General features: G+C 37.2%; 1 protein-coding gene across 10 annotated transcripts in view; it reads left to right on the top strand.

Annotated features, from left to right (window-relative positions):
* Nucleotides 1-16,921, top strand: part of REPS1 (RALBP1 associated Eps domain containing 1) — a 61,803-nt gene that overhangs the window by 1,708 nt on the left and 43,174 nt on the right. For all 10 annotated transcript variants that reach the window (XM_030946545.1, XM_030946542.1, XM_030946541.1 and 7 more), the window contains exon 2: nt 13,852-13,975. In XM_030946545.1, coding sequence (XP_030802405.1) covers nt 13,852-13,975 — 124 coding nt within the window. The remainder of the gene's footprint in view (nt 1-13,851; nt 13,976-16,921) is intronic.

Genomic DNA, 16,921 nt, shown 5'->3' with positions numbered 1-16,921 from the left:
AATTGCAGGATACTGAAATTCAGTGCCAGGAAAACACTTACTGACTAGGGTTACTGTTGGTGTGTTTTGGGCCTCCCAGCTTAGTTAGTTGAAATGAGTTTAAGATAACAATGAAGTGAAAGAGGGTTGAATAAGAAATGGTTCTTCCTGGTAAAACCAGTAATCTCCTATTTGATGACTTGCTAGACTGGACTTAATGGTAGGAGAGTCTGCATGCTCAGTATTATGAGTAAGGTTTCTCCAGGGCCACCCATGGCTGCTTTTTGTGTGTGGCCAACCAGTTTCAGAAAAATCATCCCAAGGAAAGTGAATGTTTACATCTTTGCTGTATTTAGAACTTTCTTTTACATAAAACTTGTCTGAATCAGTGTATAGTATGCTAGTACTAGAGACTTCATGCAGGAATTTAGTGCAAGAACGTGGAAAGACCTAGAATTCTGAAAACAAGTGTCCACAGATTATATTCTTATCTTTTGCAGAGAAGGTCAGATGTTTTCCTGCAAAGTAGACTGCATCTGAAGAAGAGAGACTACTCGGGCGTCATTCCATGGGTCCTAAATAAATTAACTCAAGAAGCAGACCTGGCTTATCACTCTAGTGATCTCAAGGAGAACCTTGCAGTTAAAATGGCAAACAAGATATTAGATTGCCTGAGGAATGAGACTGTAAATAGTACAAAGAAAGTTGAAATGCCCTTAGCAGTTTGACCCATTATGAGTATCTTGTGCAGTCACAGTTGATCACCTCTGAATTACCTCGTAGTTTGAAAGTAATTTAGTTGTCTAGTTCTTTTGCATTCTTCTTAAGGTATGGCTCTGCACCAGATTTACACAGGCATGGATATATTGTATTGGGGTTCTTCAAAGGGAAGTTGCATTTGATGCTTTGAAAGCTGAGACTATGTAACTTAAACCTCAAGATGAAATAGCTTAAGAAATAAAGAAACCCTGTGAAGGAGGTGGAATTTTCTTTTGACCATATGGGCACTCTGTTTTTACCTGTTTGTTTGAAACACCTGATGTTTGTGGGGAAATGAACTTGATTAAGTTACCCAATCCTTACATAATCCTGGAATGCAAGTGTAGTACTGGTCACATGAATGCTAAGTACTTTTGTAGGTGTGCAAAACACAGCGTAAAATGGTCGCTCTTCAAGCTCAAGGGGACCGAGTAGTCCTGAGGAGCTACTTTGTAGTTTTTCCTTTTCAGCACTACAGGTTGGTAGGTACCTTTGAATAGTTCAGAACTGATTCCATTGGAAATGAAAATGTCTGACAGTTGCATTTTTAGACTTGTAACTTGTTTTACTTGCAAATCTGTTGTCTAAAGGCTGGATATATGTGCAGCCTTTTTTGTGGAGTTGCGTCCTTGTGAGAGATCTGTCTCACAGGAGCAAATGTGTGTCTCATTGTTCCTAATCAATTTCACTTCTCCCTCTGAAGGACACTGTCAGCTGCCTGTTTAGTGGGGATAAATGAACATATAGAATACTGAAACAGTTAAGGGTGTTGTATGCTGAACTACAGCGTCCTGGAAAAGAAAAGCTAGATGTCTATTTTGTACACATCTACAAAAGGACAGCTTTACTATCAGAATAAAATACCACACCAAAGATGCATGTGTCAGAACACCAGTCTCTATTAACCCACATTTCTTCTTTTGTATGCACATCCCTGAAATGAGCATTAAGGTAGAAGACTTGCATAAAAGAGCGAATAATAGTACGTGTGTTGGGGTAAGTCCAGCTGCTTCACAACAGTTATGAGTCTTCAGATCATTCTCAGGTTGTGGTTTCACGTTGCAGCTGACAAAAATCTAATGGTGAGTTGGCACTGAAGAAGGTCCTCCTGTCTTCCCTCAGCTTTGTGCTCCTTCTTGCAAAGACACTTATGCCTGTCCAGTGCTGTTGTGACCAGAAAATTAATCACAGCTTTTTGTTGGTTATAACTCTGTATCAGGTGACAGTGGGGCTGAATGAATGTCAGTGCTAGCACAAGAAAGGAGGCAGGAAAACTCTTTGACAGAGGGGAAGTAGAGAACTTTCTTTGTTCTAGAGCAATTGAATATTTTAGTTGTGACCTGGCGTGGGGTTTGTTAGCTTAAAGCACTGGAAGATGGAGCTGGCTCTGGCTTTCCTTTGAACAGACAGTGAGCTGGTCTAGGGAGCTTGTTGAGCCAAAAGTTAGAAGGTTGTGTCAAATGTAGTTTTCACTTGTCTCATCTTGTGTCTCAGTTGCGTGTGCGTTGGTGTTTGTGTGTGCAAGCAGCATGACACAACACGAGTGATCCTGAGGAGCTGTCATCCACCATATTTATGCACTTCAGGAGCTTCCCTTTGCTAGAGTTCCAGCCTGGTCCTGTGCACTGGATGATAGCTGGGATTAGTTATGTGCTGTGATACAAAAGAAACGTAGTTGTCTGTTCTGGAGTGGCTGCACGAGGAGCATGCTCAGGAAAATTGGCTTCAAAGGTGTTTCACATCTGACCTAAAATGCTCATGTGTGTATGCTAATAAAATCAGTTTTTGGTGTCCCTACAGTGGTGGGGAAATTGCTTGTAAAAGCTACAGTTAGCCGAAAAATATATTGTAAAACTCATTGCTTGTGTATGGAATGAATATAGTAGCTGTTCCATTTGATTTGTAGAATTCTTACTTAGGTGAGTTAATCACAGAATGTTTTCTGAATTTGTACTCTTGATTATGAATCACAGAAACTTCACCAGACAAGAAGCAAGTCAGTGGTGCATATGATACTCATCTGAAATTAATGAGTCAGAGCATCTTGCTTTAAAATACAACATTACTATATAACTACAAATGTGTGAGTATTGGCATATATCTTCTCTAAAATGAATGAACTGTCATCTTCAGTGCTGGCATTGTACAGCAATGTTACCTAACTTCTAATTTAGTGTTAAAAAGTCTTTGACAGATGAATCACACGGTTATGCTCAGTTACTTCAATTACAGTAAGCTTCCATAAGTCCAGTAAAAACCTAGAGTAAAGCTATTTTTGGCTCTTGTTATCCACTTTCAAGCTTTTTGTTCATTTTTTAAAGAGTCTTTATGGACGGATTAGTTTTGCTTCTTGTTTCATTGATAGGAAAAGTTACACTCTGGTTGTCTATCTTAACTCTTAGTTTGCTGCCCTCACATAAGTTGTAAGAAAGTGCATACCTGTGATGCAGCTGCTTCATTGAGAAGTCCATACTCTGGGATGCAGGCATGTGCTGCCTTCTGTTGTTCTTGGGGTGGCAGTTTTTGGCAGACAGAGAGAGCAGAAGATGCAGTGGTGGTTTTCTCAAATGCCAGAGCTCATTTGCTGACAGGCAGCACAATTATAAATGGAATTGCAGTCCATAGCCAGAACATGACAAAATGAAATTGCAGGTTCTTGATTTAAAATGTTGGCTTCTTTGTTGGAAAATGGCTGTAGAGAGAAAGGGATCTGAGAAAATAACAGCTTGTTCACAATTATTTTGTTGTTGCAGTTACTGTTTCAGTGAATTTTCCTACAGAAAGACTACCTGTTTGTCAAATCAGTAGAGTCTACTAAGTGCCAACTTTAAATGGAAGCTGAGCCAGGGCATGCTTAGGATTGCCTGTTTGGTAGAGACATGCAGAAGACTCACACTCATTCTCATTAATTTGCTGAATTTATTATTCTTTCAGAACTGATGGGGTAAGAAATTAGAATTCCTTATACATGGCAAATTTTATGCCTTCCTTTTAGTCATAGGAATTTGGAGTATATTTAAAATAATAGCACTTTTAGATCTTTAAAAAATGTATGCTGTGTAAAAAGCTTTCTTCTCTAATACTGACCTATAACTAGTCTGTAAAAAGCTGAAATGAAAAAAATCACTTTATTTAATCCAACTCATATATTTTGTTTGCTTGAGTTGTGGTTTTTTTTGTTATTTTAAGTATTATATTAACATGTCACTTAGAAAAGATATAAAATTAGTTTAGACTCCTTCTGAGGCAATGTTCACAACAGGTCATTATCAAGGTATTCTTCCAGTGTAGATACCTCTAACTATAGCAATTTTCTTACTAATCTGTAGTATGTTTTTAGCTTGAGCACCATAAAATGGATGAATATGTAGCCTTATGACTATGATGTTACCTAATTTACATATAATTTTACATGTTTATATATTTTCATATAAAATATATTTGCATGCATATATTATGCTGTATCCCAGTCCTCATTTAGTAAACAAGAGTTGTTAAAAACCTGTTGTAAGTGCCTGGATCTGCAGTTAAAAATATCTGATTTGTGAATCACCTATTTTTTCCCTTCAAATGTCACCGTAATAGAGAATTCTCCTTTCAGCTGAGCAGTAGGTTAGCTTTGATTCCCTGTATTGATGAGATACATAAGAGTGTACTTTCTGTTAGTGCCAAGAATGACTTTTAATCTGCTGTTTATGCTGTGAATTATGCTTTGAGTTTCTGCAGAATTCTGGTAGAAGTGTTTATTTAAACATTACTGATGTTACTTTCACAGAGACTGCAATGGGCTGAAAATTAATTTATTTTTACGGTTAATTAGTTGGAGTGGTCTCATATCTCAGCAGCATTTAGGAAGAGAACAGTCATTGTTTTTTGAAACAAAAGGTAGGAAGTTATGGCAAAACTTTAAGACTTTAGATTAAGTCTATTAGACTTATATTTGTTTTTAGTGGAATTCTTGGTGTAATTGGTTTTGAGCCTTTGAAATTGATATTCATACTGTACAGTCACTTACGTAGTAAATAATTCGTTCATAATTCTGTATGCCAACACAGCACTCAGATAATTTCAAGTATCACAGTTCAGCTTAGTTTGAAAACAGTTTATTCTTTTCTTTTTAAACATGCTGTCAAATAACAGCAGGGGTGATTAATATCCTTTCTGACATAACTGGATAGAATTCTAGAATCGGAAATATCAGGACCTTTGGCAAATGTAGCTGTCTTAGAATAAGTTGGCTGTATGAAATTATGGATTGTAAATTTGATCTTTTACCGGTAAAAGCGGTTCTTTTGTGTTAGAAGTTTTAAGTATTTGACTGACTGAAAAATGGCAAACATGCCTTCATCTTGGTCTAATCTTCAGTAAATGTTACAGCAGATACTGTAAAATTACAGGGCTTTGCTGGCAGTCTCTGTGACTTTTCAATTGTATTTACTAGCTCTCAAAATATTAGTCCTTGCAGACAAGTTTCCTACCTATTTGGTTATAAATATTTGCTGGTTTAGGTTAGTCCTTCCTGTAGGATTCCTAGATGTCAGATTGGAATTCTGCTGTTCTTTTAAATTAGTTTAATGTCAGAAGTGAGTGTGAGAAAAATATGTTGACTATCAGATTTCTCACTGCAGTTCCAATAATGATTAATGTAAGAGAATATTTCTCTCTTATTCTCTTTCCTTTAGTATTTCTGTTGACCATAAGGATATTCTTAAGCTAGCAATGTCATTCTTTCCAAAATAATGTGCCAGGTTGGTGATCATGATCATGACTTGCTTGTTTTTCCACCTGGGGTTAGTGTCTGAAGAGTTAAATTATCCCTACACTTGTTATACAAAAAATACAGCATAACTAAAGCATATCTGACTATGTATAGGAACTGTGTTTTGAGAGCTTAAAAGACTTGGAGAAGATGACAGTCTGACCTGAATTTCTGGAATGATTGACTTCTGACGTCTAAAATGCTTCTGAATTATGGTAGCAGAGCAATGAGGAGGCTTGGTTTTGAACATATCTTTCAACTTCTGTAATCCCAGAAAAGGATGACCAGGACTGAGCTGTGTAAAATTTAGCATTAGGTGCTGACATACTCCTGGTGCAGCCTGGTAGTAGGGAATTTTGTATAAAAGTCCATTGTTATTGTTACAATAGTGTGAATGGCTTGGTTTTTCTGATTTGAAGCATCTTAAATTAAGACCTAATGTTAACAGTGGAGTCTCGAGTGCAGCTCTGTAATTGTGCAGTTTTTAGAACTTTAACCAAAGTTTGTTTAAACTTTGATAGACACATCGTTAAGGCTTCTTGGCCTCAGTGGGAGAAATAGAGCAGTGCAAAGCTAAGTAACTAATTAACAATGCTCAGACTGATACTCGGAGAAAAAAAAGACTGGGATGGAAAAGGAGTGTAAAGTAATCGACACAGTAGCTTCAGGTGAACTTACATGCATGTGCTCAGGAATAACAGGACCAGGCCAGGCCACAGCATGACCACTAAATCTGGGACCAGTGAATGCCTTAATCTTCATTTTACATTAGCAAAAGAACCAGAACCTTGTGCTCATTTGGGGTTTTTCTCTGTTAGTATTGTTCTGGCATAATAATGGAAGGTGATGTGTGGTGAAAATGTTAAAACTGAAAAAGCAAGAAAATAATTATTAGCAAAAAATATCAATCACTGGAATGCTTCAATCATAGAGAAGGTCTGAAAAAAATGAAAATGTCTGTATAAATGCTCCTCTCTTCAACTTTTAGTATTATGGGAAAAATATTCAACTTAATGCTGCATGACAGGAGTATCCACAATTAGAATATATGTGAAGTATCTCTCCAGTGCCTGCTGAAGCTAGATGCTTTCTTGATAATTAAATACAATTAATTCCATTCATTTGTTTATGCTGAGGAAGATAAATTATGTTTTGAAGATCGGCAGAGCTTCAGAAGTTATTTACTCACATAAACTTCAACCATACGAACAAGCAAACAAAAGTTTGCTTGCTTAAAGTTAGGGCAAATGTTAGGGCAAATATTTTTATGCTTAAAGTTAGGGAAAATACTTAGGAAGACTAACTTGGTTAGTCTTCATAAGTATTCAGTTGGACTTTCAATTATTGCAAGAGTAAGACCAAGTGCCTCAAAAGATTACAGACGAAGAATGTAATTCTGTGTGTGCCAGCTGGGGCTTGTTTGCCATTTCTGCTTCATGCTTTGCTTGTCAAAAACATAAACTGCAAACCTAAAAACCAAGTTCCAGCTTTCTGATGTTGACCAGTGAAAGATATATGCTATAAGATTCATTGCGGTTTGTTCATAAAAATTTGTAGTTTTTCTATTGTAAATAAAGCCTGTGAGTAAATAACTTCTGAAGCTCTGCTGAGGTGTTTGTTGGTTGTACAGTAGACAGATTCAGTTTAATAAAAGAGAAAATAACTAACACAGTAACTTTTTGTTGGCTTACTGAGTGGAGTAATCACATTGTGTGACCAGACAGATAAGCAGCAGTTATTGCTCAGGAATGGGGAACTGCAGCTGAGAGCAGAGGAGGGAGGAGCTATTTAGGCTAAGCAGTAATGTAGAATTACTTAGTAAGAGAACACAGGTATGTGGAATATCTCACTTTAAAAGAGCCTCTCTTTATGCATCAAAAATGAGAAATGGTGCTTGTAGTTCCCCAGGCTGTCTTTTGCTGTTTTAGATTTTTTTTAAATTTCCAGTTCTTCTGGCTACTTTATTACCATTCCTGTTTGTAAAGTGTCTTTCTCATGAGCACCTACTGTGCCAAAGAAAAAGCAGTGGAGAAAGTCTTAATACAAGCAAAGAGCAACTCTGCCTTGAAGTCTTCCAGGCGTGACTTTTTACCTGGGAGAATGGTAGTTGCTTTCTAAGTGAGTGTATATCTGGCTATCTGTATTTTCCTTTGTTGGTGCTACTGAACATATCAGAAGAGTGTAGAATTCTTTATTCTGCCCTGTTTTTGAGGGTATATGACAACATTTTCTTTGAGTTGTAGTCAAGTAGACAGTCAGTTACTCTAAATATTTGGAAAAATGGATTCTCTAAGTCAGGTCAGTTGCATGTAGGGTGCATCTGCCTTATTTTTGTGGATTGATGGGTGGTCGTTGCCATGTACTACCAAATCAGAAGGGAATTGCTGACCTCTGGAGAGCCATAGAGCTCTGCATGAGAGACTCTGCAGGTCAGATTCATGTGTAGAGCTTGTAACAGCTTTTGCAGAAGCTGTTAGTAAGACCACAAATTTTGATTGCAAATGGAAAAATCAAAAAGCTACTACTGCATTAGGAAGTGTCTTTAATAAATGAAGCTAATGCACTGGGAATCTACATGGTACCAGGAGCAAAAAGAGGTGTTGCAGACAACTTTTGGAATGGGTCAAGTTCAGCAATTACCTAAATATAACTGTTTCAAAAAGCACCACCAATAATAAAAGTTCTGCGAGTTTTTTTTGTGTGTGTGGTGTTCAGCATATTCACTTGTTAAGAATGTATCTGTCATAAATCAGTTTTAAATTTCTGGTGATTTTCACTACTTTTCTATTAGCAAATGAAAACATGACTCCAAATCTGACAGCCTGTACTCAGGGAGTGGGCATGCTTGTAAAACAGATCCCAAAGTACAGGGGCAGAATAATTCCTCTGAGCCTTAAAGTACTGGGTCATTTTTTGAACAGCTAATTATTTCTGATGTGATTAATTCTGAATTTCATTTAAGTGAAACAGATGTATGTTTGACCCTGGAATGACCTGTAGAATGGGAAATCTTAGTTCTAAGTATCTATAGAGAATTAATTGTCCAAGCGGATGAGTAGCTTTTTCTTCCCAATGGCATTTTAGCAGTCTTTGTCCACTGTGGATCTGTGCAGTGTGAAAATCAGGGGCAGAGGAGTATTAGGAGAAGCTCAGACAGTAAGAGACTCTAAATAGTTCACTGCCAGAGAGTGTATGTTGTCTTGGAAGTCCTCCAGCAGTATTGGTTTTATTTCTTTCAGAGCCTGTGTTCTGAAGCCAGGTTTGTGAAATTGACTGAGATGTATCTTCATGGAACAATCAGTAAAACCTTACTATTTGTTATGCAATAGAGAACAGCAATGCCCTAAATATACTCTGGGCCTTGGAATTCTTAGTATCAACTGATTAACTATATTTACTACAATGCCTAAGTACCTAACAAGATAAATGTACATATAAGAGGTAATTTTACACTGGTTGTTCAGCAGCACATGAACATTTTCTGCTTCCCACTGACTGAATATTAAATATAGCAGTATTCATTATCCTTCATAGATGCATTTTGCAAATGATCCTTGGATAGATGTAGGACTGTTGAAATGTTTGCAATGTGTTGAAACATAGAATTCAGAGCAATACTTGGACTGTTTCTTTTAGTGGCATTCTTTTTTTATTGGTCTACAATTTGTTTTTTATTTGTGTCTCACCTTGTGCCAAGCTTTGTGAAGCCCTGTGAAGAACTGGGTCAGAGACTTGACTTGGTTAAATATAGCTCATCAAATGAAGGATCTTTGTCAGTTCTCTGTCTTGTTCCTGTTGCACAGTGCAACAGCTGTTGCATCTGTGAAGCTATCTGTCAAGGGATGTCTTTGAAGAGAGGTTAAAAATTCTAACTAATATTAGCAGACTAATCAGTATTGCTTTGTCCAGTTGACAATAGGTGAGAGACTGTAGTTGGAAAACTGTGCCAGGCTATGGTCAGCGATTAGTGAGGTAGATTGAGATAAATGAAGTGACAGGAATTGATCTAACAGCACTTGCAGAGTAATGTGATTAAAGGATAACAGAATGGGAGGACAGAAACGTATTCAAGCTAGGAAAAAATGAGTGAAGGAGATTTTCATAGTTCTTCAGTGTGTAGGGATGGTCAGGGGTGTTTTCCACTACAATAGCAATGATGAGGAAACTTTTTCAACTTACATCACACATCCCTGAATTACATGAGAGATGTGTCTAATTTTTGTTGTAGCTGAGGTGAGTGGAGTACATGACTTCAGGACAGCATCATTGTAGGACAGTGTGTTGTAGAAACCAATTTGAGGTTGTATTCCAATTAACTTTTACGTTGGAAAACATTCTGTTTTATGTTTTCAGTTTGAAAACTCATCAATAAACTACTGTGTGTGGGATACAGAAATAACATTATTGATATGATACATTTTTAAATTTTAAACTGTGAATTAAAATCAGTCCACAATCAGTTACATTTTTATTAACTAACAAAACTGAAGCAAGATGTATTTAATTTTTTATCTTTTTTGTATCTTAAGTAAACAACTTTTTCTAAATTGTAATGCTTGTTTTTCATTTGAAGGTTGTTAGTATGCACAGTAAAACTCAAAATGGTTTTCTAAATATTGAAGCACAAGTATATTTATATGGTTTGGTTTAACTCAAGTTTGTATCAAATATATATTGTATAATGAATATGAGAACTTGTTTTGTATTTCTGGTGCATGGTTTACATGGAATTGTTCATGGTCTTTGTTAAATTTAAATATAAAAGAAAACTTTGGTTACTGTAAAGGTGATCACTCCAAGAGGTTGTCTAGAGAAGTTATTGTGTTTCCTTACTTGGATATATATACTCAAAATCCCAACTGGACACAGTCCAAAGCAACCTGCTGAGCCTGCTTTGAGCAGGGAGAGTGGAGCAAATGATCTCCAGAGGACCTTTACATGTTCAACTATTGTGTGATTCTGTGTAAGGTTTCTTTGTGTTTAACAATTTGCATGTTTATAATCTTGGTGTAAGACTTCTTTTTTAATCAACTATGTCCTAGTTTGGATGAGATGATACAAAAGGTCCTCCTCTAAGTTTGTTCACTCCCCCTCCCATCAGCGCACAGCATGTCTGTTTTAGCTTCCAGCCTGCTAAAGTTGTCTTCAGGTCTTGCCTCTTGCCACCCTCTGGTATGGAACAGTAGGTACTTAAGTAACTCTCTCCAAGCAGATGAAATATTTTTATCTTTACTGTGTAGGTGGCATGTATGTTGCTTCATTTATTGTTTTAGCATTGAAGTCATCCTTGTTTAAATACTGTTTTACTTCTGCATGAATAATATTTACAGATAATGGGCTTCATTTGCTTTGTAGAAGAACCTGGGGGCAGGGAGACTGTGATATTCTGGAAGACACTCCCAGAGAGATTTCATGAGTTCTGGGAAGTGTGTTTCACTGCATTTGATAGAGAAATTATTTGTTCCGCTTCACCTGGAATTTGTAAAGGTTCACAAACTTCTTGAAGTTCAGTTCTCTTATTTGAAACCTGTAAGGGTTCTAGAAGGTATCTGCTTGAAACAGTGCCCTTTGACAACATAGTGCTTCGCAGCCACGTCTGGTTTCTGCCAGCTCCTGGTATTTCTGATGCTGTTGTTACATATTTGTGGTATGATGACTGAGCATGCAATTTAGTAATTCACAGCTACTGCACAGAGGTGTGGTTTTGTGAGTTTTTTGTTTGTTTGGGGTTTTGTTTGGTGTTTTTTATCAAGGGCTTGCAGCAGTTCTGGAGCTTTACTGAGTTGTTTGCCTTACTCCAGTAAATTGCAGTAGTATGACCTCAGGTTCTTGATATCTAAGGAGATTAAAACAATTGTGAAGCATTTTGTCTTGAAGATGACTCTGCATTCCTTGAAGAGTTTAGGGAAATTCCTTATCCTCTCTCTTCTTAAGCAGATGAAAACCCTAAATCTCAGAGAAGCAGTTATTTGATAATTTTTTATTATTATTCCCCTATTCAGTATAACTTATTACCTGTTTCTTGTTTAAATCCTGCTTCAGGGAATTTCCAGGTACGCTGTTCTGAGTATGTTTGGGCATGATGTCACTCAGCAGAGGAGTTTCCACTAGATGCTTGCATCTAATGATTTTACTCAACCTTCAGTCATGTTTCTAATTAGGTTATATTCTGTATTTGAAACAGAGGGCTCCTTTAGCTAGCTGTGAGTGGATTTGACACCTCTTGTTCAGCAGCAGCAGAGCATTCTTTTTTGAGGGAGGTGGGTGGGAAGGTCTGGGTGGTTTTTGTTTTGTTGGTTTTTTTTTTGGAATCCTTAGCTTTTTGCTTTTCTTGATACTTATATCTGGTGTATTTATATATGTTTACTTTGAATCCATGCTTGCCTTTCCTTTCTCATACTTACCTGTCACAGTAGCTTAGTTATTAATTCAGTTTTTAACTGAAGTTTTTTTCTATCTGGCAGTACTGACAAGCTCCAACAAAAGGTAGTTTGTAGTTCAGCTGTGACTTTAAAATTGCACAAAGCCATTGCTGCCTAATGATTCCATAAGCTCAAAATGCCTCTATCATTGCTTCTTTTCATAAGACTCATGAGAGTCTGATTTACCCATCTGTTGGTGCTAGGCCACTGAATCCATAAGCTTTTCCTATTTTGCTTGTAGTCAAGTGTGTGGATGTTCCATCAGTCTTCCAGCATTCAGTGCTTTAAAAAAGAATTGCTTTTGCTGTCACACTGGTTTTGATTCCTAGCTGTCCCTTGAATCTCCACTCCTTTAGCTCCGCTAGTTATTTAAACTCAGGATAATTATTTCTGGCATTAGGTTGAGTAAAGGTTTAGATATCAATGGCTCAGTTTTTATTTGAATTGTCATCTGTCACTGACAGTTACACTGTGACTTCTTTCCTGGTGGAACTTTCTGTAGTCTAACTAACCTGTTGAAATTACTGTGTTGTATTCAACCGTATTGAATTCTTTTTTTGTTTAGTGGATTTTGGAAAATGCCCTGTGATCCCCTGACTTCTCTCCAGGCATCATGCTGCAGAAATACTACAGTGGGAAAATACACATAACAGAGGAGCTGTGGGACAGTGTGTGAAGTGTGATGCAGACACAAACAACTGATTTAATGCAGTATTTTTTGTCCAGCAGGATTTGAGCTGCATGTACAACCCTAAACTTGCTGATCCTCTTGTGACTTTTTTGGAACTAAGTGTTTGTCAACTTCCTGCACCTTCCTGTGATGGGTTTTACAGCAGCTAATTTTCATGAGGTTCCAGAATGCTGGTGCATGGCAAGGAGATAACCAAGTAGTTTTTTGTTGAGCTGCATCTGGCTCAGTTGTAGTTGGTAAACCCGTCTGATTCATTGGATAGAGTTACTGAAGTCTGTTTTCTGATCCGGTGGTGCTGAAGCACACAGGCTAACAGCTTTGTGCATTGAGTGGCTCAGTTATTGTTGTGTGAAACTTCGCTTCTTCAGCTGGAACTTGCCTGCAACTAGGGCTCCTCTGTACTCAGAACTGGTGAGGACAGAAGTTAATGCCCATGGATGTAAATTAGTGTGAGATTCTCTGCACTGTGATGGTCACAGGCGAAGTCTCATGGATTTCTGTGCCTGAAATGAGATTGAAAGAGAGAAACTAGTAGTATTATAAAACAATGATGGGTCTCTAGAGAAATATCAAGTCCATGGGATTAGATGGGATCCTTCTGAGCATATTGAGAGAGCTAGCTAATGTTCTTGCAAGCCACGTTTCTCTTTGAATAGTTGTGGAAATCAGGGTTGCATCTCAATGACTGGAGAAAGATGTTGCAGTCATCTTCAGGAATGTCAAGGAAGATTTGTTTGGGGAACTGCATGGTCAGCTGCAGTTTGGTCCCTGAGGAATTGTGGAGCCAGTCTGTTTAGAAGCCATTTCTAGGCATATGAAGGTGAAAACAGTAATTAGGATTACCAAGAGTACCTTGTCCACCAGATTGTCTGGAGCTGTGGTTGAGGAAAGAGAAGCAGTGATGCCGTCTACATTGACTTCAACAAGTGTTTCACTGTGGTATTCCAAGAGCATCTTTGTGTCTCATTTGGAGCGCTGCTGTCTAGATGAGACTACTCAGTAGATAAAAAGGCAGTCTGGATCATTTAGCTCTGAGTCTGATTTGGAGTGTGTCATGCTTAGTATCTTATCAGTGACCTGGCACAAGCTGGAATGCCCTTCAGTAAGATTGTAGGTTATCATTGTGGAGCAGGAGGCACTCAGTATGTTGGAAAACATGGCATGCTGCTCTGAAATGTTTGAAATCTGTATAGCTGTTGTGTTTAAAATTTCGTTCCCTAAGTAACTGTGTTTCATTTCAGATTATGGAGCTCTGTGGTGCAACAAGACTTGGCTATTTTGGAAGAAGTCAATTTTACATTGCTTTGAAACTTGTTGCTGTGGCCCAATCTGGTCTCCCTCTAAGAGTGGAAAGCTTAAATACAGGTAAACCACAGGACTGGGGGAGGGGGGATTGAGCTGCTGAGTGCAATTATTGGTAGTTGTCTTACATACTCCTACAGAGTACCCTTGTAAATTAGTGGGATATGTCTTTATCTGTGTTGATAATTTTAAAATGTGGAGAAACTGAGAGAGTATTTCCTTACTGTGCAGTAAATACAAGTTGAAATACCTTACTCATTGAATAAGTATTGCATTCACCGTGGGACGAATGAGCAACTTGTACCTTGCTACGTAGGAGCAAGTTAATTCTATAGATTACTGATGTGAGAAATTGTGTGCCATGTCCTCTGAGTGAAGGACTGAGAGGAGTGATGTAAACTGGAGGGAGAAGAAGAATGCAGCATTTGCAGGCTTTTGTAGCTGCTGGGTTTCCAAAGCCTTGCTTGTGACAAACAGAAGGTTATGTTTTCGAACATTACATTTCTTTGCACTTGGTTTGACAGTTTTTTCCCTTCTAAGAGCCAATATGAAGATTAGTTTAAGATTTTTTCCTAGTGAAAAACATGACCTGTAAAAGATCTCTGAAGTCTATTGTCAGCCAAATTACCTGTTACCCTATTTTCAAAGGTCTTCAAAGATCAGCTGTGGTGTGGGTGGTGAAATAGGTGAAACAGGAGGAAGGCTTACTCTAGAAAGATAGTTTAGAGCTGCAGGAAGAGCTTTAATGTGAGGCTCTCCTGTAGCCTTCTGAATGCGATAAGTGGATCCATGTCCTTGTTGTTCTGTAAGATGAAAAGAGACTTAGGAGGATGAAGTAATGAGTTTTAAGGCACTATAGCCTGTGCATTATCGTACACAACTCACAAGCTAAAAATATCTTTGGAGCATGGTTTTGCCTTAGAGTGACTTTCCTAATAGATTTCATGTCTGTAGAATAATGCTGTGATTTTTATATGCTAGTAAATAAAAGGAGTCTTAGGAGGTTTTTATGTCTAAAGGATATAGATTAAACAGCAATTAAGGAGACTGTGAAAAACAATCTGATATGACTGAAGTATTTGACAAAGGTATAAAAAAGAAATGAATCACTGTGTATACTTTCACAGTTATGTTTATTCTAGGCTCATACAAACTGTTTATACTGATTTCATGGGGTATTGTAGCTTTTTGGAAAAGTGCATTGTTTTAGTCAACATTTTGCTTGTATTCAAGTCCCTTTCTGTTTATAAGCCACTGTGTGTTTATAAACACACTGTTTTCCTGATGTGTTCCCTAAACTAAAGCCTTAGCAAGTTGTAGCAGAATGCCCTAAAATCAGAAAGCTGGAAAAAGAACTTTCAACTATTAATACTGATAAAATTAGAACTTGATCAAACAATTGTGGAATTTCTCATAAAATGCCTGTTGGAGAAGGGAAAGACAAATCTATATGTAGACTTTTTTCAGGGATTTTATAATCTTGGTTTTATTTTAATGCAAGGTACCTTAACCAGATGGAGCTTTTCTGTTAAAAAAAAAAGAGAAATCACAAGAATTTTGAAAGAAAGAATTAAACGAAGGTACAGAGTTAATTTCAAAATATAAAATATGTTGCTAAAGAGTTAACAGCAATTGGAACTTCAATTTCATGTTGATCATTTTCTTGATTCATGACAATATTAGAAATACTTGTAATGATTTTTGAACTTCTAGGAATAATTTTCTGTAACTGGTTCCAAGGCTACAAAATACACCAAGTACAATAGAGAGAACATTTATTTTTACCCTAACTGTTTTTAGCTATGGTCTGTTGCCTTGGTTGCAGTGGTTCCAGTCCTATCTATGAATTTCCTGCTTCTAGAATGATTCAAGTGTTGTTGTAACAGCTAACTCAACAACTAAAATGCAGCAGGCTGATAAAATTATTCTGAGCTTTGCTAACTTAGTTCTGCACATTTCCATCTCCAAGATGTCTTGAAGATGAAGTGTTAGAGCCATCCCAAACTAAGCTGTATGCTCTTTGTCTCTTCAGACATTTAAAATTAGTGAAAGCTTATATTTTGGGACATTTGCTTTTTAACTCTCAATTTTATGCATGTTTTTCTTGCATGTTTTAGGGATTGATTTTCTTAATTTTCTTCATTCTTTTAACATGGGAATTTCCTTCACCTTTGTACTTTTTCCTTTTGTTTTTTTTGTGTGTCTTGCCAGTAGACAAGGAATTTGCTTTATCTGAATTGCTGACTGGAAACTCAGTCAAATTTTAAATACTAGGTCTAACATAAGTGTAGTCCAACTGATTAAGTACTCTTTTGATTACTCAGATGGGCAGTAGAGTAAGAGTACTGGCATTAGTTATTATGCTACAAGCCTCCAAAGCTGTTGTTCCTTTGTCCCAGAAGATTTTCCTTCCAGGAAGCTAAAAATTGACACATGAATAAGCAGTGTCTATTTCAAAGCAAAATTTATTTTTTAAGTATGAAACACAGGTTTTGGTGGAAAAAATATTAGGAAGTATGTGGGCATGAAGAGTACAGAGAACTCTTTAATATACTCAATATCAAGGCTTAGTTCCATTCATGACAGCCCTCCCATTTATAATTGAGGGATTTCTGAATGGTAACAAATATTGTAGTGTTGAAATGAGATTTTTCTGCTGTTACTGGAAAAAGTCAGAGAGGAGAGAGGTAAAAATAGCAGGTTAGTCACGTAGGAACTTAGTACAGCTAAACAAACCTATATTTATCTAGTCTTGCTTTTAAAGAAGACAGTAGAATATTTTGTGTTTCTTTTGAGTTCTCTATTATTTTGTGACTTGTGCTGGCACAGCCAATAGCACAGATTTCTCCTGTGTCAGTTGGATCATCTGCTGTCTGTATTTTCCTGGTTTTGCAGATTTTCACTTGTATGCAATGGCTTTTTTCACTTTTTGGCTGGCCATGGTTTGCTGTTTAGTTGTGTTACTTTCCTGCTGCAGCATGGGGTACAATGCACATGTAATAAACAGTA

This window comes from Camarhynchus parvulus, chromosome 3 (genome assembly GCF_901933205.1).
Source record: "Camarhynchus parvulus chromosome 3, STF_HiC, whole genome shotgun sequence".
Lineage (NCBI taxonomy): Eukaryota > Metazoa > Chordata > Aves > Passeriformes > Thraupidae > Camarhynchus > Camarhynchus parvulus.
The sequence above is the reverse complement of the archived record's forward strand: the minus strand, read 5'-3'. Positions and strand labels throughout refer to the sequence as shown.